This window comes from Cyrtonyx montezumae, unplaced genomic scaffold (genome assembly GCF_038088225.1).
Source record: "Cyrtonyx montezumae isolate F1298 unplaced genomic scaffold, pur_monq_1.0 scaffold_0, whole genome shotgun sequence".
Taxonomy (NCBI): Eukaryota; Metazoa; Chordata; class Aves; order Galliformes; family Odontophoridae; genus Cyrtonyx; species Cyrtonyx montezumae.
The window spans coordinates 23,993,603-24,017,284 of record NW_027071824.1 but is presented as its reverse complement, the minus strand read 5'-3'; the positions used below and the strand labels follow the sequence as shown (position 1 = coordinate 24,017,284).

The 23,682-nt window shown below is 43.2% G+C and overlaps 1 protein-coding gene across 1 annotated transcript; it reads right to left on the bottom strand.

Moving 5' to 3' along the window:
* Positions 1–580: 580 nt before the first annotated feature.
* Positions 581–22,476, bottom strand: B3GALNT2 (beta-1,3-N-acetylgalactosaminyltransferase 2). The gene is made up of 12 exons (XM_065730115.1): positions 22,269–22,476; positions 14,764–14,911; positions 13,683–13,783; positions 12,452–12,642; positions 10,881–10,976; positions 6,982–7,092; positions 6,418–6,496; positions 5,369–5,552; positions 3,696–3,821; positions 1,536–1,695; positions 1,085–1,141; positions 581–744 (listed from the first exon to the last, which is right to left on the bottom strand). Exons 1-12 carry the CDS (start codon positions 22,360–22,362, stop codon positions 610–612), a joined length of 1,482 nt encoding a protein of 493 aa, XP_065586187.1. The 5' UTR covers positions 22,363–22,476; the 3' UTR covers positions 581–609.
* Between the last annotated feature and the right edge of the window lie 1,206 nt (positions 22,477–23,682).

Genomic DNA, 23,682 nt, shown 5'->3' with positions numbered 1-23,682 from the left:
CTCATGTATCCCCAGGTTCAAAAACAGCACACTCAACTATCAGAAATCCCTCCTAATCGGGCTAGGTTTGCAGTACTTCAAGATTTGGTATAAGCAAACTTTGATTTTACTTTTTTAATCTAAAATGAAAATGGTATAAACAAACTGAACGAGATAAATCCCAAGCCCTAGCTGTCTCAGCCCCTCCAACAGTGTGGAACCTACTGCAGCACGACTGACCAGCTCTGATACTAAGCATAGCTCCCTCCCTCTGGGATCCTGGTACAGCTCTACACAGAGTTAAGTCAGTAGTACTTGAATTTACAGAAGACAAGCTAGTTGGCATTCTTATGTGCATTTATTAATTACAAGTAGGTCTTTGACTTTATATAAAAAGGAATTTTTTTATCTTAAACATTTTGGTTTTTGTCAGATCAACGTCTATACTATAGAAATTGAATCCTATCAGTCCACTTGTAATTATCAAAAGGGATGTGCAAATGCTGTTAAACTTCACTTGAAACCCAGCATTAAAAGATACCTTAATGTTCCATGCTCTTCCAAGAATGAACCGCAGTGGGCAGGTTTCCACCATCGTCATATGCTACGCTGTCCGTCAGTGTAAGTCCGTCACCTTTCCTCACATCTGCAAGGATCTCCACACAGTTCCTTTGCTCTCCAGAGCTCTTTCAGTTCCTGTGGGGAGTACTGAGGGGAAGACAGCATGCCGCTCTCACACGTCTTCTCACACAGCCAGAGGCTGTCCTGTCAGAGACACAGCAATGGCGGTAGTTGTTCTTAGAACTGAGTTCCAAGAATCAGGTTTCCTTGTTTGTGTGCCAAATGTGCTGCTAAAAGTTTCACCAGCTCGAGGGGCACATCCCTCCCTGAACCGCTACAGCTGTTGGGAGTACTTGAAGGGGGAGTGCTCATGGTTGTTTGAGATGTGTTTTCGTTAAAATCAATTTCAAAAGTGCTTTCTGGATTTTAATCCAGTAGCTGGTTCATGTTTTATAAAAGGAAAAAAAATGCCTCTCCTTTTTTATTTCTGATATTTGTAATAACAGTCCGTTTCCATAACAACAGAGAATTTCTGCAGACTTACTTGGTACCGCTTGGGTCCTATAGCTGCCATCCAGATGCCCATACTCACATCTTCACCCTGAGACAAAACATGAGAAAAGCATTAGTAGCAGGAAAGCCTAAAGCATGTACCTGCATAGAAAGAAAAAGAGGTAACTACAAAAAGCTGTGTCTGAGTGGTTCACAGGTGTTCAAATAATCCTCCCACTTTTCCGTGCAAAAGCAGCTAACTGTTTCCACGAGGAAAAAAAGTACAATAAAACCAAGTTTAACATACCAGAGCTTCTAGGTCCAAAACAGCTGTGATGGGAGCTAGAGCAGACACTAAGTACAGTGACCCAAAGCACTACAAAAAGCCAAAGCATCAACCAGGAGAACCCAGCACTACTTGAGCAGTGGTCTTTCCAAGTCAGCAACACCAAGTGCAACTCCTCAAACCAGTTTAAGAAAGAACTGAATCAAAGCTTCAATACCTGGTAAGTCTTTAATCTTTCAGAGTTGCTTGCCAGCCACTGAACGATGTCTTTGGAGATAACGTAGCCAGAGCCACAAGCAAAGGCTGGATAGGCAGGACTCGGGTACTCCAGTTCTTGCCATTTCCCAGTTCGATCAACTGCCCAGTTAAGTCTGAAACTGAAAACCACATTAGAGCTGTGAGCCCAGACATCTCACCTTCAGCTTTAGAGTAAGGCCTTCAGTTTTGGACACTCTCATTTTACTTGATTTATTAGCTTCAATTCCAATCATATTATACTATGTTATTTTGCATTCTGATATCTTATCTAGGAAGCTAGTTTTCCTCCTCAGGTCATTGCCACTGTTAGGTTTCAAGGCCCATCTCCCTGCCCTCTCCCTTTTCCCCCTTTCCCAGGGCATGAGTCCACAGGTCCCCCACCCTATTAGTCACAGAACTGGGCCGAACCAGCCCATAAACTGTTGACAGATGTTTCTACAAAGCTGTCTGCAAAGCCTATGAACACAGCTACCCTCTGAACTAGTACTAAAAAGGAGCAGTACAAGGAGGAAGAAGAAGGTGATCCTAAATAGAGTTCAGATAACAGATAGCCTCTTTTCTCTAGAGCACAGTATCTAATCCAAAACAATAGCTGAAAATGACATCGTTGTCTGGTTTTCATCTTGAGTAGTAACGGGAAGTTCACTGAACAGCAGTGAATGTGACACTGACAGTCAGGTCACTCACACGGCTGCAGCACTGCTGTGCTTTCATCCAGGTAAGTACAAGCATCCTTAAGGACGTTCTCAGTCACATCTGTGTCCAAGGCCTGGTTAGCAGTACCACACAGAGTTGGTGCCTCCAGAAGGGATGCAGTTACAGCAATGATGTTACACATCCCGTCTTCCTGATCAAACTAGTGGCTGCTTTAAGAATATTTAAAGAGACACAGTACTGGATTTTATATACTGTCTGTCAAAAATAGCCATGCTAGACTATGGCAACTTAGTCACAATTACAGTAAAAAACATCTTTCAGAAAGGAATGCTAAATACAGCTTTATTTTCTCAACTCTGATTTACTGTTGCAGGGAGTCAGCGCTTTCTCTGTGCTCTTTTCCAAATGACACTTAACAAAGCAGCTGTCCAACAAAGGTTGCCATCACACAACTACAAACATGCTCTGGCAGTTGCCTTCTCTAGGGGCCATTTTATTTACTAGCAGACACCTGCAGGAAGCCAGAAGCACTGCCTGCCCACTCTCGCTGCACTGATTCCTGTACCCAGCCAACACAGCACAGTTTCAAGATGCTGTGGCACCATGCCATAGAGCTGACCCTATTGAGTGCCATGTCAGGCAGAGAGGAATGCCCTCCTGTATGTTTCAGGAAGACTGGCATCACACCTACAGCTCTCATGTACTCACAGCTGACTGACATAACTGTGTCAACACAGCAGGTTCTCTCCGCTTTTTGCGAGCAGCTTCCAGAATTGCTGCATTTAGTCATAAGCTAAAGCCTCGTGTGAGCTGCTGTCACCTCAGACACAGCTCCGTAACAGTGAGGAATTAGAGCTGTGTGGCAAATGTGTAATCAGAGCCCACGTTCACAGCTGAAGCTGATACGTAAAGCACCCAGCAGACACCACAATCCACTTACTTCAGACCACACAAAATCATAGGATCACCAGGGTTGGAGAAGACCTCCAAGATGATTCAGTCCACCTACCACCCATGTTTCCACATTCTTAAGTACCATATCTAAACAGTCCTTGGAACACCTCCAGGGTCAGTGACTCCACCACGTCCCTGGGCAGCCCATTGCAGCACCTGACCACTCTTCCAGAGAAGAAATTTTTCCTCACGTCCAACCTGAATCTGCAACTTGAGGCCATCACCTTTCATCTTCCACTGAGACATGGGAAGAGAGGTGTAGCCCTCTTACACCCTACAAACTGAGGGGGGGTAAAGGCCTTGCTGATCATCCTGTATGTCTCATACTGATTTTAGCTTTCTTCATCTCACACTTGTCTTACCCAGGGACTGTGACTACTAGAGCACTTACACTTGAAGACGTTACCCATATAGAGAAGTTTTTGTCCAAATCTTCCCTCTCAGCACATGGCTTTTCCCTTTAAGCAATCTGTTAAAGACTATTAAAAAAAACAAAAAAACAACTCACTTTCCCCACCAAATGTTTGGTCTGTCCAATCTTTTCTGCGTGATCCTGTTAAAAACAGCCTCCAAATCAATGTAACAGTCATCATCCGTCTTCAGCAACAAATCAAAACTTGTTGTTTCAACTGTCCTGTAAAAGAAGAGAGACAAAGTGCCGAGCTGCAGCCCACAGTTATGCAACAGAACACTTCACAAGGGTTTTTTGGGAAGCAGAGGAGGAAGGAAGAGGTAAGTAAAGATGTTCCTTCCCTCAAATAACTTTTAAACGGTTCCCCTGTAGCCTAAGGCTTACTGCTTGTCCTATCAAAAGGAGATGGAGCTGCACCATGGGTCCGCAGAAAAGAATCTTGCAGTTCTGTTCTCCAGTACAGACAAGGGACTTACAAATAAATCTGCCTTAAGCAGTACTGGCCTCAGAAGGATATGAAGCCCTGGTGATGATGGGCACGCAGCTGTTGAAAGCCAGTGGCTCACATTAGTGGTCTGTTCTTCAGGACAAAAAGTCCATTCAAGGGCAGTACAAGTGGAGGAGGCTACACAGAACACCCAAGGAAACAACCTGGTATTTAAGCTCTGTCTGCAAAGCATGCTTTAACATGAAAAAAGCAATTTTAAACTGTCTGAAATATCCGTAAAATAACCAAGGTTTGAAATTCTACGGATTTTTCCTTGGTTTAATCAAACATTGTTTCAGAGGGTAATTTCAGGCAGAAGGGCATTCTCCTTAAGTTTTACGTTACTTAATCCTGAAAGATGTTGCTAACCTGTAAAAAATGATCACTGAGATCTATGTCTTGACATTTAAATTCCCTTTTTAGAACTGAAAGCATGTTTCAGTTTTCAATTACATTTTTAACCATGACATTTGTTAAATAAATGTAGAATCTCACAGGCAACTAAAATTGTCAGCTATATTTCTTACTCCATTCAAGATCAATTAATTGAAAAGAGTCGTCTCAGGATTATAGAGATCATATAATGTATTATGAGACTGCTTCCTCTCAGCCTTTCTTCCCCACATTATGCAAGCCCCCTGTCCTTGCCCTCCATTCATCATGGCTGAGACCACAGTGGAAGGACAGCATCCAGTTCCAGGCCAACCAGTAAGGAGACCTGGATATACTGGCTGGAGAGAGTCTAGTGCAGGGCCACTAAGAGGATTTGGGACTGGACCCTTTTTGTCATGAGGAAAGGCTCAAAGAGCCGGGACTGTTCAGCCTGAAGAAAAGGAGCTCAGGAGGGCTCTCATCAGTGCTTACAGATACCTGAAGGGAGGGTGTATAGTCAGCAGAGCCAGGCTTGTTTCAGTTACATCGAATGACAGGACAAGGGGCAGTGGGCACAAACTGAAAGTTTAAGATCACAAGCTGGCCCCAAACCACCAAGACTAAAACCACTTCTTCAGAAACAAAAGAAATTCAAAGATGCAACAGTTTTGTCACCTGAACTCTTAGAGCAGAAAGGTCTGCCTTGCCAGGTCACACTAATGAGGCACCAAATACTTTATTCATTAGACAGACTTATGTGCCTCAAAATTGTGAGAGAGAAACACAGCTTAATGAAGGGAATCACATAAGGTAGCACGAGGTGAAAGCTATCATACGACATACTATGCTGGATTACCTCACATCACAAACGGCAACATTCCTAAGAGGAAATGCCATCTTTTCAGCTTACCATCGGTAGAAGTTCAGCAGTTTAGAAGGAACGTTTCTGTAAGTGTCAACAACGTCTACAAAAACAATATCATCGTAGGTACTGCTTTCTTCCTTCAGTAAATTATCTTCCTTTTCAAGGCTTTTTATGTGACTTGTAAACCTTTCCGGGCGGGTATGGAGGCTTTTTAAAAGAGCATCACCTTCTGAAAGAAGCAGCAGCCATCATTAAACAAAGATACAGATCTACTTAATATTTTGCATAGTTCTTTTGGATCATACACAGTATACAGACAAAATCTGAAAAGGTGTTTAGTGAGATTACAAAAATCCTACGATTACATTTTTAAATTAAATGAAGTTAAAAGTTGCAGAACAAATAAAGTACTCTTTAGCAACAAAAGGATTCGACCTTTTAAAGTTGTTCAGAATAAAGAGCTGTTCACTGTTACCAGCAGAGTAGAAAGGCTACTGCTATACAAATGTCAAAACAAACAAAATATCCTTGCCTGTGTTGGGTATGATGGACAGATAAGAATACACTATAGTGCTATGTGGCCAAAATCTTAGGCATTGGAAAGGGCCCTTACAGAGTCTCTGAACGTTCTGCTGAAATAGGTGTGAAACAGCAGTGAACAAACAGACTGCATCAGGTTAACTGCTGCTTTTAGTTATTGATAGGAAATGTTAATTCTGAAAGTAGCAGGACTGGAGCAAATGTGAATGTTATCAAGGAAAGATCTCCTGAGGACCACATTGCACACAGTGTTTTTAAACTTGGGTTTGGGTAACAGAAAATAAGGACAGAGGAGACTGCTTACTGAAAAAAGAGAAGTTGTTTCTGTTAATAAAAAGACAATGAGATTAAAGGCAGTTGGAGCAGTTGACAAAGGGTAAACCAAGAAGCTACAGCAGGACACTGACACTGGGCATTAAAAAGAAATAACTCTTAGTAGAAATAATAAGCTGGTCAAGTTCATGGAGCAAGCATTAATTTTACCTCAGAAAAGTAATTTCAAGTTTCTGTTTTAATCATGACATCAAATGCAACAATGCTGTTTGCAGACTTACCTTGAATAGTGTAGATGAAACCACCTGCTATCCCCTCCACACCTTCTGTGAGTTCATGTGGCAATGACCCTTCCCCTGCCTGTTGAGGACACGTTAATGGAAAGAAATAAATCAGTCAATCTCTCGTTACTGATCTGTTTCCCACTGATTTTAGGGCATGAAAATTTCCAGAAACTAAGAATGAAATAAAATGAAAACAATTCGGGTTTATGTGCCTGCACAATGAAAGATAAAAGCCAAGATTTTGAGGTGTACAGTTTTGAGGCATTTTTGAACGTTTCACTTAAAACTAGAGCACCACAAATGCAGAACCGCTGGGCACCTCAGTTATACTTACTGCATCACCTACTGAAAGACAATGGGTGAACCTTACTTCCTTCAAAACACAAGAACACGTCCCTTGCTAGCATCATTTCTTGTACGCCCCAGTTCTTTTTCTGGGTAAAGCAAACTTCTGCTCTGAGATGTTAATGTTTTACAGAGAAATGCAGAAATGCAAAAAGCTAAATTTTGAGAGTTCTAATAAAAATGGAAATGTGGTGGAAGAGAAGAGATCTGACTCACTGTAATGACTCTGAAAACACCACCTCCATCATTCACCATCACTTTGTGAAGGTTTCTTGAAACAAGGCCCTGAAGATCCTGGCTCTCCCATACAATGGTGCCTTCAAAGCTCTGTTAAGAGAGCATAATGTCGTTACCCAGATATTCAAAAGCTTTAAAAAATTAAACAGTTATGTGTTTTTTCTAATCTTAAAATAGTCAACTCCACAAAATGGACAGCTTGAACACAACATAAATGTTTTACTTATACTTCAAAAAAAGTCTCAGAAAAATACATCTGTGAAACTCAGCAATACAACCATGCTTTTAATACTAATCATGAACGTGCATTAGGAACATTAAATTTTTAACAGAAATCTCTACTGCAAAAGCCTTTAGCTTTTTAACATCAGCAAGACGTATGTTAAAACAGATTTGGAAATAAGTGCTGCTTTTTAGTTATCTGCCACAGCCAGAGATCAGAGCCCTGTGCATGACATCAGCAAAAGTCGAAGGAAAACAGTGCCACCTTTATCCTGGTGAAACTGTCACAAGCTACTGTAGTCACAGAACTCTGGCACGTCATCTTGGCAGGCAGGGAAAGGAGGAGGAAAAACAAGTGAATCCCTTTAAAACTCTTAATTTATGGCACTCCTTAAAAAAAAATAAAAATTGCATTTTCAAGCATTTTATTTCAACTTGAAACTCATCCCTCTAACAGTCCAACTACTTCCAATGTTACATAAGACTTCCCAAAGACCCCTAAGAAAAACAAGTGGCATGCTGAACAGTTAAGAGTGGTGGTGATAGCATATTTTCTATTTTATTTAAATAATCTCACCTTAATTGCAAGGTAGTGTAGAGCAGTTACAGGGATGCTACACTCCTGACTGCTAAATGATGAGTGCATTCAGTTTTGTTTCTCCCAGTTTCATAGGAAAAATGCTGGTACCTAGTATAGGCCTCAGAACAGAAACAACTTGCTTCAACTACTCGTAGATGCATTTTTGTTTAACTAGCCTTCCAGCTTTATGCCATTTCAGCTTCCTTGGACATCTTTTCCAGAAGCCCTCCAGTTACTGACTAACCTCTGTGTCCAGCTTACAGCCCTGCTCAAGTCTTTGCTTTTCTCCAGAAGTAGGTCTTCACATCTGCAACAGTCTCAGAGGTTAATTACAGCTGCATATTTCAGAAGGTTCACATCTATTATTTATAATGATAGCTTTATAATCTAATAACAGAACTAGTCAGTGTTTACTCAAGCCTGATTTGCATGCTCAGTATCTTTCCCTCGCTTCTTCAATTACCTGTCAGTTACCAAAGCAAACAGGCCACTACTAAGACATTTCTTAGTATCAGGACCCGTAAACATTCTGCACAGTGAAACCTGTGCACTGAATTCCTGCATTCGCAGAGGCTGCCACCTACTATTCTAACTTATTTTCATTTTTAAGAAAGGACTGGGCTTTAATCCCACTCCTATACCTTGTGTACAGACACAACCACTGTTAAGTTCCTTAGTAAGCCCCTATGTCCTTTCACTGTTCAGCAGTCAGAAATGTTACAACATAAAAATTGTTACCATTCAGTATTACTGACTTCAAAAACGTACCAGGAGTCTTAATCCACTACTACCAATGAACCCTAAATGCAAGATGTTCTAAAGCTGCAAACTATCATTACTTTCCAGGTTGAGAGACTTGTAAGCAAATCTTCTAATTACTTTAGCCTTCAGCTATTCTAACTCTAAGCAGTTTAATGGAAGCTGAGGCCCAAAAATGCTGAAAGCGAAGCCTTAGTGGCACACCTGAGACTACATCATCTGTTTTTCCCCATTTAGATTCCAACCTTGTTGCTGCCAGAACGCAGCAGCAATTACAGTGAATACAGAACAGGTGTACTGACATAATGCAGCGCTGCCAAACTCCTTTCCTAATGTAAAACAGCGCTGTCCTTTTTGTCTCTCCAGCTACTCCCCATTAGTGGTATGGAATACATATGGCACAGAGTTCTATTTCCATGCAAGCGGCCTTTGGCTTTTTGTCAACACAAATGCATTGCTAGGACTTGGCTGTAAGAACCCCACGTGTGAGTTTTAGTTATCTGCTGGTGGTTCTGCTCTTCTGCACCTTCAGTCATTGCAAAGCAGAACGATCAGCTCAGCCTCCAGCAATCTGGCCTGCCAGATGCTTCCTCTATGCTGTATTTCTCTCCCTTTCCCCCAGATGAGGAGAAAGAGCAGCACTTCAGCTGGAAGATGAATGAAGCTCTTCAGCAGTCTGTATAATCCATTAATTCTTGAAGGTGCAAGGGCAGAGAATAGATATCGTCCCAGAAACCATCTTGTGATAATTAAACTGTTCACTAAATTTACTGCTAAAGAAGTAGGTAGGAACACGTGGGCGTTCTATCTCTTCTGAATCATCTTTTATGCTTCAGCATCTTAAGTATCACAGAAGACGACATGCTGTGCATAAACCATATTAATCTACATTAGAAACATCATGTAACACTATAAGCATTCAGCGCATGACATATCAGATTAAGGATGCCCACACAAAGAAATAAATGAATACTAATATCCCCTTCCTAAACAAAATACTTCCCATCTGCCCTTCCATGAAAAATGCTGTCATTTATACCCAAATTACAACTGCCTAGAATTTTAGTATCTCAAAACAAAGATGTAGAGGAGTAAGTCTTCCTTGTTATACTAGCAAATTACTGAGTTAGCAGTATTTAAATATATATATAACATTTAAATATATATATAATACATATATATGACCTGATTAAGATGACAAATCAGCAGCAGTCCTCTTAAGAGGAGCAGGTTTCCAAATGCAGTCATTTGTACAGAGCCAGGGGAATACATCAAGAATTAAACCAGCCCAAATGTCTTCCCCTCCCCTTCAGTTTTCTCTCTCATTGGATTCTTTCATAAAACATTTAATTTCTGTCATAAAAAAACAACCTGGACCCAAAGACAACTTATGTAAGTAGCAGCAAATGCCCAATCATACAGAAGAATATTTAAATGAAGAAAAGCAGTGTAAAATGGCAGTTGACTGCCAGTCCTTCAGGAAAAAAAAACCTTCCCTGTACCAGGAGAATCCACTGAACTGGAATCCTCATTCTGAGTCAACTTGTATTCACTAACCTTTCACTGTAACAACATGAGGATTTTTTCCTTTCTATATTCTGTCCTTTCCATGTTCGACCACTTTCCGCCCCAAGCTGCCACAACTATTGTCCCACACCAAAAGCCATCTTGGGCTGGCACCTCCCAAAGCCAGTAAGAGCAAAACCAACCAACCAACCCTCCACATCCTCCCCTGACAGCTTAGCTAATGGTATCTCAGGACAATTGAGAATGCCAGTGCTGTTGATGCCTGCCCAGAATAAAGGTCTTTCCCAAATTTCCGAGGGGCACAGCCACAGAACGCTGACAAGTTTTAAAAGACAAGTTTCACTGTGTGAAAACCCAAATGTAGGCCTACTCTGTGCCACATTCTCCAACTTCTGTTTTACAAGAAGACTCTACCAAAGACCTTCTTCCCTGCATGGTTCAGTGATTAAATGATTTCTTTGCTGAAGCTGCCAGAAACACAACCACTGAAATTTCAGAAGATCTAAGCAAGCACATCTTAGTAACTATTTGGCTAACACTGTCACTGCAACCATAACACACACCACTGCTGTGTGCAATACAGTGGAAGTAGAAACATCTTCTCCAACTGCTCACATTTTCCTTTTTAACAATTGGTGATAATCAAGATGGTGAAAAAGAAATTCTGAACCCCGACTATCATCCTAGAGTTTCCACTTGCCCTTTTCTGCCCCAGGCACAGGCCAGTTTCATTAGTCAATCTCTGAGGCTGACTTGGAAGAACCGAAGGCACTTCTGATAGCATGCATACCTCTGGCAAAATGAACTGCTCCACTGGCTTGTACCACAGTCTGTTCACTTGCACTCCGCAGCTTGGTGGGCTAAAGCGTGCACTGAAGAGAGCTTCCTGCAAACAGCAACGACAACAAATGTAGCACAAGTGCTGTGAGATTAGGCAAATCTCGATCATCTCAGTTACAATGGAAACAGACATACAGATTGTATAAATCTTAGTGGAAACTGTCAACAAGAGCTCAACCAGAACCCAGTCATGGCAGCACATCATCTGGAAGACTCGATGTCCCAGATAACAGACTTCCTATCTTCTGTTTAAATAGCCGACTGCTATTTATTGCAACAGAAGATGCTGTCCCCTAAAACTTAATTAGGACTATACTAAATAGGCCACCAAAACAGCTCTTATGTTGTAAAAAAGAGACATAAAAACACTGCATCACCAGATTTCCAATCTTTAGAAAAGTCTCCAAGCTTTCCTACAATACTAATTTTTCACCTTCACTGGAAGTAAAAACCTAACACAGATCAAGTTATTAGGCTGCTTATGTTTAGTATTCTACCATTTAGCAAACATAAATCTATTATATTATACTTTTGTGCGTGTGTGTGCGTTATAAAACCAGCTCTGGTTATTCATCATAAAAGCCCTGCTTCAGTATGTTTTCTGTACTTAAATTATTTTCTTAAATTTAAAATTATTCCTACTGTATTATTGTCGAGAGTCTTGACACTGGCCCACCAAGTTATTAGAACAGATAAACACAATATATTAAATGTGAAAAAAGTGAGCACCACAGGATCACTGCATGGCTGAGGTCAGCAAGGACTTCTGTGTCCATCTGCCCCATCCCCTGCTCCAGCAGGGACACACCGAGCAGGGCACACAGGGCCATGTCCAGGCAGCTTTTGCAGATCTCCAAGGGGACTCCCACAGCCTCTCTGTGCAAACTGTGCCTGTGCTCCCTCACTTGAATAGCACGGAAGTGCTTCCTGATTATGCTCAGTGTTTTTTCCCTCCAGACACTACATTGGTCTATTATGCCCGTATCTGAGCTTGGAATTTGAGGGAATTAACACTGTTTGAACTGTACTTGGGGAAGTTTGTTACCTGTAAACAGAAACACTTTTAAAAAGAAAGTCAAAGCATCTTGCCAAAGAACAGACAAGAAAAAGTTACTGCCATACATTGTGTATCTTTGCCCCAAACACAATGCAACATGTTGTGTTTTACACATATTTAACAGATTATTTTTATTCCTTAATACCTATAATATTTTAGAATCTCAAACATAACCAGAAGTGTATCTTGAAATCAGATATTAGTGTTCATTCAAAAAGCATTTAAGTTAACTCAGAGCACTTTATGAAATTCTTATTTCCTTTTCTTTTTCTCACCTATATTACATATATATAGCTGTTAAATAAGAATTGATGCAACTGAAGAAAAATATAAAGCCTGAGTTTGCCATTTACATATTTCTCTTCTAAATCATCAACGCAGCATGCTGCCTTCCATAAGAAATAAGTCTGCAATAGAAGCAATATGCCTTAGTTTACTTGTAAAAGATAACTACAATACTCCACCTCATGTTCTGCCTGATACAGTTTGACAGTAATGTTCCTCTGGAATCCCACCCCATCAGCTTCATAAAAGACCCCAAGACTGGTGATGACAATGGGGTAAAGCACACGGAAGTTCACACTGACAACTCTATCCTCAGATAGCACAGGAGTGTCCTCAGGGAGACTGAATGCTTCAATTTCCTGATTCAAAACTATATGAAAACAGAAAGGACAGAGATAATGTGAGAAGATTTCATAGTTCTGGAATCGCATATACACAAAGCACACTGCATACACACAAGGCATGCTGATTAACTTGCAAGGCTGGCAAGTACACAAGGATAACCAAACGCTGGAGGAGAAAAAAAGACAGCTGACTGCAGACTGCAGCAAGGAGAAACTCCGAGTGATGCAGCAGTCTGCAGATTACCAGCAATAGCAAGTCAATGTATCCACAGAGAAAAACAATAAATCCATAGGGTGAAGATAAAAATGCTACTTGATTGCATGTATGTCTGTATGTTTATATATTAAATAACTACATACCAAAATGGCATAAATTTTCCCTTAACATGACTGCCTGTTTTAGTGTTACACCCTCCCCTGTGCCCTGAGGCGGTGTTTATTCTTGGCAGATGGGCTAAGCAGTGGTTGTTGCCATTGAAATTCAAAGGTTACAGAAGTTACCCTGGCTCCACAGCCAGCCTTTAGTTAACTCATAATTAAAGAGCAAAGACTACAGTTAAAAAAAAAAAAAAAGTCGGGAAGAAATTATAATTTTAGTTAAAGTATTTTTGTAAGGAAGCACTTCACCCTACCCTTGAAAAACCTAGCAGCCAGACTTGCTTGGAACTCACTTCACTAACAGAGAAGTCTACCAGACACTGTATATGTCATGTATGGTAATGGACTGGGTCACTGACGCTTTCTCCAACTTGATTTCACACAGGGATAAAGTAAAAATGTACAGTAAACAACAACAACGATCACATGGGCGAGACTATTCCTTGATACAAGCAGAATGCAAATTCAAATTCTTGAGAATCCAGCAGCCTCCCCTTCACACCCTCAAGACTTCTTTCCATGCCTGCACTTGGCACTTACAGGAAGGTTACGTGACTGTCAGCACAGCAAATTCTAGGCAGCACTCACTTTAGGACCACCCATCTCAGTTAAGCACCTCCAGTTATTCCCATAGAAGGTGATTAGTTCTAGTTCAGATCACAGAATTTTCAGAAATTCACATCTTTACCTGGGTTACTGATGTTCAGAAGCTTGCAGGAGTAGGGGTCTTCTCTGTCCTCCACTGGCACAGCACAACCATGTGCACCTATTATAAACTTCACAAGGACACTAAAATAATTTGGTTTTATTAACACCAGCTCTTTTCCCTCCTCCCTTCACCTTCAATAAACTTATTTCATTGCTCAGTTCCAAACACACACCAGGCTTTTACACGAGGGCACAGGAATACTGGCCACCAGGACAGGGATTGCTGTTTTCAGCCCCAATCCTGAGAACGTAAGTCTGATACTGATAAGCAGTACAACCAGCAAGAGCATCCACCTGAACCCAGTCTTTCACTTCGCAGCTAAATATCCTCCTCAAATTCCATCAAAGCTATGAAAGGTCACATTTTCAGATGACTGAAGCAGCTACGCTTCATTCCTTACTGCATACTGATACCAAATTTGCAAACACCAAATTTGTACAGTGAGAGCAAATGGCTTTTAGAACAGTGACAACACAGTATAAGGCAATTACCTAGAGGGGAGGTCTATAAACCTGACAGTGATTCCAGGAATGAACTGCAGAACTGTCTCAGTAGAAACTGATCTGCAGACTGACAGGCCTACGCAAACAGTCAGGAAAGGTTCTGTTGGTCACTCACACAACTATTTGGTATGCTTGGGTCACCTGGAAATACACCTAAACTTCACAGTTGAAGCAGTTAAAAACATGCCTCAAGTTTCATATCACACAAGGTGTACATTCCAACACACACAAAAAAGGAAAAGTCTTATACATCACTAATAAAGAACAGCAATTAATTGTAAAAATGAATAGCAGTGAGTAGTTGAACCATCCAAAGTTTCTGTATACAGCTGTACAATTACAATTACCCATATGAAACAGTTCCAGCCTGGAACAACCACTATTTTTATACAGCACTAAGCAGATTTCAAAATGATCAGAACATAAGATGCTCACAAATGAACGGAAAAAAAAGAAAAAATGGAAATCCTTTACAAAAAAAAAGATTAAATCAAGAGATTTATGCGTAATATTCCTTTCTCCTCGCAGCCCCACAAGTTCAAAACACTAGAGATTACCGTTGGCTCAGTGTTGGATGCTGTTTCAAGTGCTGGAACCAAGTGTCCCTTATAACACTGCGCAGTTCATGATTGTGCCGAGCTGACAAAACACCTACAACAACATCATAGTGTTCCAGCTTCCACTGAGGAAAGAAGGCCAGCAGACCTAGAAATATAAAGCAGCAACAGATACATTATATGAACAATTCTGAGCTGATAGCAGTAATTAAAATGCACATTAAAAGCAAGAGTACCAGGTACCTGAAACACTAAAAACAAATGGTAAAATTACTGTTGTGTTCTTGGTTCAGAAACAGGAAAACATTTTCAGCACACCAAAACCTTTGCTAGCAATCTGTAAAAACACTTCTGGAATGAGCAAAGCAAGTCAGAAACCTGTGGGTAAGGTACAAGGTCCTACAGCCAATCCCTGCCAATCCTTTGAGAGCCTGGGCCTCATGCTTGCTTGCAGGCACTTCTTGCAGCACAGCTTATCCTAAAGCCCGCATGTCTGACGTTGCTGGTACCAGGCCTTCATTCTTACAATTCACCTTGATTCTACCTAGAAATAAATATTTAAACCAAGCCTGTCAGATTCGGAAACGTGACACTTTTCCCGCTGTTTCTTAAGGCTGCTGGAGCCCTCACCTTCACCACTTCACTCTAAGATGCCAAGGCCTGTTGCTTCCAGCCACTGGAAGCTGGACAACACTCTGCCTTCACTCAGGGTATGCCATTCCTGCACACAGTCGTAGCTGGGCAGCACAGCCAATAATATTATCCACAGCTTAGCTTGTGCTGGTTTAATTTAGAGATGCCAAAACCTGAGAAGCCTCGACTTGGTGCCTGAGAACAGCCAGGGAAGTAACTCAATCAACATCCAGAGACTTGCGAAGGATACTTTGTTGCTCTAGGGTCTATTGATAACGGCTTGAGCCTGACGCCTGAGTCCCAAAGCCTGATGAAACAGTGCTCTGCTGCTGACTCCTAGGATAGCCCAAGTGCAGGGCACGTAGACAGTGATGCTTCCACAGGCAAACCTTTCCCAATCTATTTCCCACAAAATATCTCTGTTCTGAGCATGCAAAGAGTGATTTTTCAAGAACAAAAAAAATGACTGAAGTTCTGCTTTTAAATGAATCTGTGTTGGTAAATTTATGGATAACTTAATCTGAGCATTAACATATTAGGAGAAGTTGACCTCAGCTTACACTCAAAAGGAATCAAAAGCCAAGTAGTAATCCATTATTCCCATTCTTCTGCATCAGTTTTTCACTACCGTCAGCTGCCGTACCACTTACAGAAATGGCAGACTGGATCAGTGGCAAGGTTCAGGAACACTATTTGCCGACGGAGCTAAATCCAAACTGGTTGCACTCTAAAACACCTGAAGAAACTTGTGAATGAAATACATCATTCGGTCTGAACACAATTCTAGCCTTCCAGTGGGCCAGTAACTACTGACTACCCGGAACCCTCGCAAGACTTCAAAGGTCACTGAATAACCAAGATCTGCCACGACTCCACAGCAGAGGTACATGATAAGGCCACACATTTTTAAGACTACAACATTACAACAAATTCCAACAAGGTCTCATAGCTCTTTGTCACACACTCATGTGATTATTCTTTCAAAAGCCTCTGCAGCCTTAGTTGGAAGCCCCCAACATAAACCTCACAGGTGGACTAACGCACCTGCAGACTGCACATTAGACATTGTTCGCACGGATTCAGCTTTTAAAATAGCACTTTTAATTTGAAGCAGAGCAATTTCATTGAACCAAACTGAAATAAAATGAAACTATGCACAGATGTCTATGGGATGACTTGATTCTGAATGCCAAAAGTTGGCGTCAATCAATTAAAAAAAAATAAGCTACTTGAATCAAAAATATGTACTTCTACTTGGTTTATACTCTAAAATGAGCAAAGCTTTTTCTTAGGAACCATTCACGTGGGAACAACATTAATGTAACAGATGCTTCAGAATCAGTACCCTACTGCACTGAGAACAGACAGCTCTTTCTCTGGCTCTAGGCTTTGTAAGGTAGTGTTACAGCAGCCCATACTCAGAAGGTTTTCCTTTCCTGTCCCTGGGACTATACTATTTCATTTTCAATATCACTGAGAATGGGAAAGGAAAAAAAAAAATAAAAAAGGTCACAAGAAAGATGAATTTTTCAAAACCTTGATGAAAAAGCTCCTTACTTGTTAGCAAAGGTTTCTACTTTCTGCTGAGAAGTAGTAACAACACTTGCTAAGCTTTCAGGAAAACAGGTTCAAACGTTTCTCTCCAAACTAGCACTATCTAAAAGAGCAAGATACAGTCAGAGAGGCAGGAAAAAAAGGTGTGGCTATAATTAATTTATAGATACAACTGAGACACATGCATATATATGATCTGACGCAGTAGAAGTTACGAGAAAATAATGCTGACCTCCAAGTCAATAGTAGCTAAGTATTTATATAAGCAATCAATACTTGACACTGGGGACCAAAGTGAATTATCATGTCCTCTATTTTTGTGCATTAGGCCAAAACATGAAGCATTAACAAGCTTAAAAAATACGTATCTGCTATATTGCTCTTACCTTGCATCGATTGTGCAAGATAAACAAGCCATCATCATTTCCAGTTACAAAACAAAGAAAAACCAGCAAACATGCTGTTATTTTTTTGCGTGTGGAAGATGGAGAAGGAAGGTGAGCAGAAGCCTAATGTCAGCTACGCTACTGGCAGGAGGATGCAGGAGGAAAAGCTTTTCAGTTAAAAGGCCATGCTCCCATTAGTTGTCTTGAAATTCTTTCTGTCTTAGAGCTGCATGGTAGGTGCATCTAGCAGCCCAGGACTTTGCAGTGAAGCATAAGCAGCCAAACATGCAGTGCCTACCCCACACTCTCCCAGCATCAAGCACAAGCTGCTTTCACTGCCGTTTTGCTTAAGCCCATTACCCCACAGCAAAGACCACGAAGATGTGAACGGAGGCAGCCTGCTTCCCAGCCACTGAGATCCATTTAGTTCTACAAAGCAACCATAACAAGCACTTCTGTCAGCACTAAGAATGACAGGAGCCCAGTCTGCCAGAATCCTGTGCCACACGCCTAATCAGCTCTTTCAGAAGCTTTTCTTAGGCTGGGGTATTTGTAAGGACACGCTCCCACACAATTTTCTGATGTCTGACTCTACACATACTTCTGTGAAGCAGTGTTCACCTCAGTATGACCTGCCATAAGCTGTCACAGGACTCTCAACTGGCTGTTGTGAAACTCGGGGAAAATGTCAGTCTTTGTGACCTCCACCTGTTTGCCAGGCATGACTGAGAGATACCAACAGAACAAAGCCAAGGAGAGATGCAGGAGGAGGCGGGTAAGCTCTCACCGCATGACAACATGTCCTTAGAATATGAGGCTGAAGATGAAGAAGTGCCACCTGATAAGGTGCCCATGGGAAGAAGTCACTGGTGTCACTGCTGGCCCCACTCTGATCTGAACCGCCTCAGCTGCAGCCAGCAGCTCCAGAAGCATTACTTCCCACGCTGAAAATATTAACAAGCATCTCTCCTTCCTGTGAGACTGACTCTCAACAAAATGTCAAGTTAAGCTCTTAATTATATTTACTGCCATTGCAAGGACATGAAAAGATTGAGAGATCATTTAGCTTGATTTTGTCAATAAACAAAGTAAACGTGATCTTGATGAGGACCCGAGCAACTACTATATCTGCCCAGTGTTCTCGGCCAAGTTTTACCAAGAGCACAGACCCCAAAGTGACCCAGAATCTACATGTTTCATGCAACAGGACAAAGGAGAGATTCACCGTGAGCACTTGCCCGGAGAGGGCCAGCACTGCACTGTCAGGCAGTAACCCTCTGGCAGCAACTGCTGGAGGAAGCGAGCTGTGCACAGTGCTGGGCTCGGCACCTTCTGCCACTCCTGCAGCTACACACCTGCCTAAAAACCAATGGACAGAACTAGGTAGGCTGCTTAGAAGTTATTAAGAATATTCTCTACTAATCCACTTCATAAGATAAGACTCCAAAGGAACACCCCCTACAAATCCAGGTATTACCTTTGCCTATTCTTATGACTTTGGAGATGTATCCCTGTTTTTAAATGCCTTTCTTTTCTGTGCTGCTTTCTGAAAGTACCAAGCAAACACAGAGGAAGGAATTAACTGAACATAAAGAAGGTTTGTATTCACAGAGTGCCGACACACACAGAAAAAGAACAAACCAAAGAGCAAAAGCAGCTCTCCCTCCACCTCTAATCTCCTTCACTAAAAAGCAATCTGCTATAGCTTGTCTGCATTACCGGTTTCTGTGCAAGTAGAGCTGCATGACCTCACTGCAGGACCTACTTTAGACCAGAGCTAAAAACCAACAAGATGTGCACGCACTCCGGTTGCTGCAGGAGCACGGTACTCCTTAACGCAGACAAGCCTGTAAGCAAGCTTTTAAGCACTTACAGATTCAATGAGGAAAACCTCTGCAGGCAGAAAATTTGTTGGGGTTTTTTTCTGTTTTTTTTTTTTTTTATTATTGCATCTATGGCATTGCTTTAAGGAAATAGACCAGCATGGTCCTACAGCACTGCAAAGCAGCAGTAGTAATACTGGTGGGCTGATGCTGTTCTGAACACCATTAACCATGCAGCACTTGCACAATTGCAGGCAAAGCTAGGACAGCACACCAAGCCTCAGAAGCACAGAAGTAAAAGTAACAAAGCTAATCCTTTTTGCAATGCCTAAAGTGATGAGCAGCACCTTTCACCTGTTGGAGAGGAATTACCAACCTCTGAGGACAAAAGCTGGCTTCCAGAGAAGGCTGCTTGCTCCCTTGTGGCTGTCCTAGAAGAGCTTCCTTCAGCCACAAGCCTGGCTGCCCAGCTATGACACAACTGGTGGGGACCCTTTGGCTCTTGCGCTATGACCGAGCACTATACCTCTCCCTGACAGACAGGGTTAACAGATGCCGAGGAACATTTCTTCTAAACATTATATCTCTTTGGCAGAATTTCTCCTGATGAAGCAAAGTATTATTCGTAACCACAGAGGATTTCTCTACCTTCCGTTACTTCCATGTCAAAAAGCCAACAGTGAGTTCAGCTCTCTGTCCTCTCCCACCTGACATGCACAGGCGGGTCCATGCAGGACATGGCCCTAATTCTGTAAGGGAAGTCACTAACTGTCAGCCTAACCCACCTCATCTGTGGATCCATTAGGAGAGTGCTGGAGAAGTACGTGCTGAACCGCAGGACAACAGATGGCACGCGAACAGCAGCAAAAAAATGGAGTTTCTTAATCTGCTCTGTAATATTCACTGCTAAAAGACCGACTTTAACAGAACCAAAAGCGCCAAATCTTAGCCAGCATGTGCCCTCAGAAACACAACTGGAATTATGTCTGAAAGGGCATTACCATCAGCAGAGAAGCAGTATGCTACATTGAACATGTGGGGCATTTGATTAGGCACAGCAACTGAAGGCTCCGATTTCCTACTCAGTAAGAACCACGACATCAGTTAAAACCCACAATTAGAAACAAATCCACATGGAGCGCAAAAAGCAGGTCTGGCTGTTCTTTCTCAAGTTTCTGAGGTCATTTTATAATTAGCTGCTACCTAAGATTTTTACAAAAATTAACGAAAGCCTCCTACCCACAAACTTCCTTTGGATAGCACCTGTTTGTAATCAATCAGATTTCAATCAAACCTAAAGGCATCTTACAGCACAACTCTTGCTCAGAAGCTTGAATTACAGTCCCATTCACTGGTGTGGAAAAGGAGCAGAGAGCCACGAGTGAGGACACCACGGCAGCAGTCAGTGCCTTTCATCTCAGGACTGACTCTATTTACTTTTTCCAGTTAATGAGTACTGAGTACAAGAAGTACACTCTCATTTGTGGCACTGAAGTGAAAGTCATTGTGAGCAGAGAGGAAGCCCAAACGCCACACAGGGCCAAAGCGTGTAGGCAGGCTGCAGCCCTTCACATGGGAAGTTGGGAAGAAGGTTTTAGTAAAGGAGGCTTTTCCAGAGAAGGAGCATCAGTAGAAGAAGGAGTAGAACTGCTTATTAGAAAGAGTGAGCAGAATGAATAGTCAGAGATGTCTCTTCCAGCCTTGTGTTAATGACTCAACTGCATCAAGGTAAAAGGTAAACAGTTGTTATAAGAGGTCATCAGATCTTCACAGAAGTTTCCACTCTGTGCCTGTGTGTATGCATGCACAATGGTTACTGAGAGGGGAATTAAACTTCTCAAAAAACAGAACTGCTCTTCTGTTGCTTTCGATCTCTGCTGGGGGTCTTTTTGCAACTGTTGAGACACTACTACAGGAAAATGAAACACTAGGGAATACACGAATCACGTGCTTTTATGTCACAGCTACTCTAAAGCACTGTCCCGTAATCAAAGTTATTCATATCCTGAGGGCAGAGCCCTCCTTAAAACACAATGTGAAAATCAGGCCTGCAGAGAGCATGTGTATCATACAGAGCATTTTTCTACCAATGATGGAAATTGACCTTTTACAAGAAGCATCAGTTTTCCTTCCCTCCACACCAATACATCACTCAACAGACTACAACCAAACTAAACGCACGCTTATTCACAATCTACAGAAAAAAAAAACAACAAAATTCTAGTTACATGAACGTTATTTGGTGCAACAGTTTCATGGTAATGGGCACAAACTCCAACACAACTGTCAACAGTGAATCCCAGAAGAGTAAAGCTTACTTCCAAACTTGACTCTTTCCAACCCAAGCTGAGAAACCTCTACATTTGCTTTAGAAATCTCAGCAGAAAATCTAACATTGAGATTTCACACGGCCACCTCCAGCTCCCCCGCGCTGAGCTTACAAGGGTAGCATCGCGGAAGACGAATGACACAGTGATTCATACCATCCACAGGCGCCTCGGCCTCAGAACAACTCCTGGGACAACGTGGTGCCACCTCCACGAGCGGGAACACAGGCACAGCCTGCGACTCTCGGAGCAGCCCAGCTCCCAGCCTGCTCGCCCCGCACCTGCGGTACCCAGCGCTGCTGGAGGCCTGCAGTCACAGCAGAACCTGCCCCAAAGCGGCTCCGTTACCCAGCGTGCTGCCGGGTCTCCCAACAGAGATCGAGGCCAAGACACTGCTGTTTCCTGATCGATACCCAGACACCCTATAAAAAGAACATTTCTGAATGCTCTCAGACAGCACCTACGGCTGTCTGACGGAAGTTTCTCCCCCAGCAGACGCTTATCTCTACCCGTCGTGCCAGAAAAGCACAGGTCGCAGGATGAAAAACGCAACGCAGCCCTTAGGACTCTGCTTTCGCTCTCTCCGGCCCACCGCCAACCCCAGAAGCGGCTCTTCGTCCCTTCGGGGTTGCTAAAGCCCGCCCCGCCGGAGCGGCTGGCAGGGGCTGGGCACGCAGGGGGACGCGCCCCGCGCCGCAGCCCCTCGCGGCCGCCGGCAGCCTTTCAGCGGCCCGCCCCGGCTCCCCGCCGCCCGCCCCAGTCCCGCGCGTGCCCTGCCCTACCTGCCGGCTGCCTCCCGGGGCAGCTGAGCAGCAGCCAGAGGTGCAGCGCGACCCCGAGCGCACAGGGGCACAGCAGCACCAGCCAGTTTCGCATTGGCCGCCGCCGCAGCCGGCCCCTTCCCCTCCGCGCCGGGACTACGGGCCCGCTCGGCGGAGCGCGGCTCCTCCTCCCCGCGCCGCCGCTCGGCCGGGCCGAGCCGAGCTCCGCTGCCCCGCGGCCGCCGGGAGCTGCAGTCCCTCCCCGGCCCCGGCGGTCGGCGGCGGCGCGGGCGGCGGCAGCGGCCGCCTACAGTCCCCAGAATGCCGCGGGGCGGCGCGGCCCCGGGAGGTTGGGACCGGCGGGAGAGCGGCGTCCTCTCGCTCAGGGACGCGCCGTGTGCGACGAGCGAGGCGGGGAGCAGCGGCCGCGCACCTGGCTGCCCCGGAGCTCCTCCCGCCGCCGGCGTGTGAGAACCGGGCAGCGCGGGAACTCACTCTCCCCCCTCCCGCTCCTTTCCTCACGGCAACTTTTATTTACGCGCGGTACTAAAAAGCATCCGTGGTGACGCGGGATCCTTATATAACCGTGCCGAGGAGGGGCCGTCTGTCGGCACATCGCTCCAGATTTCTGCCGTCTGGAAAAATCCTCCTGCCGCCGTCCCGGTGCTGCCGGCCGTCGTGCCCCCCTGCGAGGAAGCTGTTACTTGGCTGCAGTCCTCACGGAGGACTTCAAACAATTGAAGTGTCATTACTGTGGTAGGACAACGGCCAAGAAGTGATGGTAATATTCTTGGCTTTGGAAATGCGTTTAGGCGATGTTAATAATAGCCCAAGCTCTGTCTCATCTGACCCGCAGCCACCGCTTGCTGAAGCTGGGGAGCCACGAGGGTGACCTCACCCTGCTTAAATAGGTTTCAATAACTTTAGATAAAGGAGAGCATAAGATTATTGATACCCTGAGAAGTTATTCATCTCTCTGGTCCTTCTGAGCACAGACCTTTCCTTGACCTTCTGTATGGCAAATCTACCTGAAAAAGCAACGTGGATAAATAAGCTTCTCAAAAGCTAATGTATAAACTAGAAGTCATTGTGTAATAGCCCTAAGGCTTAAATGAATGCTTCCTGAAGCTATTCTATCAGAAACACGTAATTTAGTCATTGAACCTCTGTGAAGTATAATTAAAAGAAAGGATTGAGTTTGTAGAAAAGAAGTCTAAATCTGTTCTTGAAATTCTCACGCTGTGAAAATGATTGGAAAATGTTTAAAGTCCTTTTACATAGCTTAATTAAGATTCATTTTTCATCTGAAGTGAGATATTGAAAGGAAAATCAATGACTTCATCATACATATATTGGGTATAAACAGAAAAAACAAAACCCATGTTGGAAATACATCAGCTTTATAATATTTGCATACATAAACATATTTAATATG

What these genes read in the sequence shown, in the direction of transcription:
- B3GALNT2 (XM_065730115.1), bottom strand. Translation starts at nt 22,362, where the DNA reads ATGCGAAACTGGCTGGTGCTGCTGTGCCCCTGTGCGCTCGGGGTCGCG. An exon ending in AGCAGTTCATTTTGCCAGAG is followed by an intron (nt 7,093 to 10,880) that starts GTATGCATGCTA and finishes CTCTCTTAACAG; the next exon opens with AGCTTTGAAGGCACCATTGT. An exon ending in CCAAACATTTGGTGGGGAAA is followed by an intron (nt 1,696 to 3,695) that starts GTGAGTTGTTTT and finishes TGTGGTTTTCAG; the next exon opens with TTTCAGACTTAACTGGGCAG.